The sequence below is a fragment of the Malurus melanocephalus genome, unplaced genomic scaffold (assembly GCF_030028575.1).
Source record: "Malurus melanocephalus ecotype Western Australia unplaced genomic scaffold, MMel_1.1 scaffold_208, whole genome shotgun sequence".
In the NCBI taxonomy this organism is placed as follows: domain Eukaryota; kingdom Metazoa; phylum Chordata; class Aves; order Passeriformes; family Maluridae; genus Malurus; species Malurus melanocephalus.
This window is the reverse complement of record NW_026623440.1, coordinates 1-2,008: the sequence shown is the minus strand read 5'-3', so window position 1 is coordinate 2,008 and position 2,008 is coordinate 1. Positions and strand designations below refer to the sequence as shown.

The 2,008-nt window shown below is 57.9% G+C and overlaps 1 protein-coding gene across 1 annotated transcript in view; it reads left to right on the top strand.

Moving 5' to 3' along the window:
* LOC130578055 (immunoglobulin lambda-1 light chain-like) overlaps nt 1-961 on the top strand; it is a gene marked incomplete at its 3' end in the record, with an annotated part of 4,023 nt that extends 3,062 nt beyond the window's left edge. The window contains exons 2-3 of the mRNA XM_057373866.1: nt 24-359; nt 669-961. Coding sequence (XP_057229849.1) covers nt 24-359; nt 669-961 — 629 coding nt within the window. The remainder of the gene's footprint in view (nt 1-23; nt 360-668) is intronic.
* Nucleotides 962-2,008: the final 1,047 nt, after the last annotated feature.

The following is a 2,008-nucleotide window of genomic DNA, read 5'->3' as shown; positions in this document are numbered from 1 at the left end:
CCCTCTCTCCTCTCCCTCTCCAGGTTCCCTGGTCCAGGCAGCGCTGAGTCAGCCGTCCTCGCTGTCAGCCAACGTGGGAGACACCGTCAGGATCACCTGCTCTGGTAGCAGCAGCAACTGGTATGGCTGGTCCCAGCAGAAGGTCCCTGGCACTGGCCCTGTCGCTCTGATCTACTGGAATGATGAGAGACCCTCGGGCATCCCTTCGCGATTCTCCGGATCCTTCTCTGGATCCCTCTCTGACTCCACGGGCACTTTAACCATCACTGGGGTGCAGGCCGAGGACGAGGCTGTCTATTTCTGTGGTGGCTTCGAAGGCAGCCGGTGGCATCAGCAACTTTGGTGTGTGGAGAGAATGAGTAAAAGAAAGTGAGAGAGACTTGAAAACCAGAGGAACATTTTGCCCCTTCTGTCTCCTGGCAGCTCTTGGCATAGCTGTGTCCCCCTCAGCTCCGTGCTGCTGATGATCGTGTCCTCCTGTGCTGTCAGAGCTGCTTCTGAGCAGCCGTTCTGCAGTGGGCTGGGCTCTGCTCCTCAGATGTGCCTGTGCCCATGTCCCTGTCTGTTCTGTCCTTGACTGTTGCATTCCCTGCAATGCTGCCCAGGCAGGTCTGTGCCCCTGGACACTGACTGACCCTCTCTTCTCCCTCTCTCCWCTCCCTCTCCAGGTTCCCTGGTCCAGGCAGCGCTGAGTCAGCCGTCCTCGCTGTCWGCCAACGTGGGAGACACCGTCAGGATCACCTGCTCCGGGGGTAGCAGCAGCAGCTRKTATGGCTGGCACCAGCAGAAGGTCCCTGGCACTGSCCCTGTCGCTCTGATCTACGATAACACCAASAGACCCTCGGGCATCCCTTCGCGATTCTCCGGATCCAAGTCCGGCTCCACGGSCACGTTAACCATCACTGGGGTSCAGGCYGAGGACGAGGCTGTCTATTTCTGTGGTGGCCAGGACAGCAATTATGTTGGTGTAATGAAAATGACACATTTTTAGATGAGTTACAGCGGAAATAAAAATGGAGCTTTACTGTTCTTCTCATCACCAAGAGAGTTGTAGTGAGGTTGGGGAAGATTTTTGTCTCCTCTGCATGGCGTGGCTCCAAAGGTCCCCCCATTTGTGTCCTACAGCACTGGAGGTGAACCTGTGGCTGGGGATCATTTGCCCCCTAACCCCCTGCCTCTTGCTACTGCTGACCACATCCTCCTGCTGCTGCCAGAGGTACCTCTGTGCTGGGATGACTCAAGGGCCATTGGGCTTGGCTCTGCTCCCCAAATTCATCAGTGGCTGTGGTTGCACCATTCTTCTCTGACTGGCATTTGCTATCCCCCTACCCAGGAGGGGGCCCTGTTCCTGGAACATTGGGGGATGTCCCCCTCTTCTCCCCTCTCTCTTGTCCTTTTCAACATTCCCTGGTCCTAGCAGGATCTCTGAGTCAGCCATCCTCAGTGTCCCCCAATCTGGGTGGAACGTCAGGATCACCTGCTCCAGGGGGAGCAGTGGCTATGGCTGGTTCCAGCAGAAGGTCCCTGGCACTGCCCCTGGCACTGCCCTTTCCCCTGTCACTGATCTGTGATAGCTCAAAGAGACCCCCAGTTATGCTGGAGGACACTGAAGTGACATGGCTGCTGGAACTGAAGAGCTGTAGTGTGGCTACTAGTTCCTACGCTCAAAATCAGGGCTGATGCCCACRTGTCTCTAGTGACAGGAWCTGTGCCAAAGGGCCCCSTGTGYGTGTGAGAGGCTCTCCCCTGTGAGCATGGGCTGCCGTGGGCAGGATGCCATGTGCAAACCCTGAAGGTTGTGGCCAGGGCCGGAGGAATGTCTGSATCTGGTGGAAGCCGTGGCAGGGGTGAGAGGCAGCAGCAAGGGCAGTSGTGTGCCGGACTCTGCTCTCTCTTCCTGCAGTGCTGTCCCTGAGGCCCTTCTTGTCCCCACACGGTGTCAGTGTGGCCCCACTGCTCAGTCCTGAGGCTCACGGGGCAGGCAGGAGGCACAGGGGCTGTGGGCAGC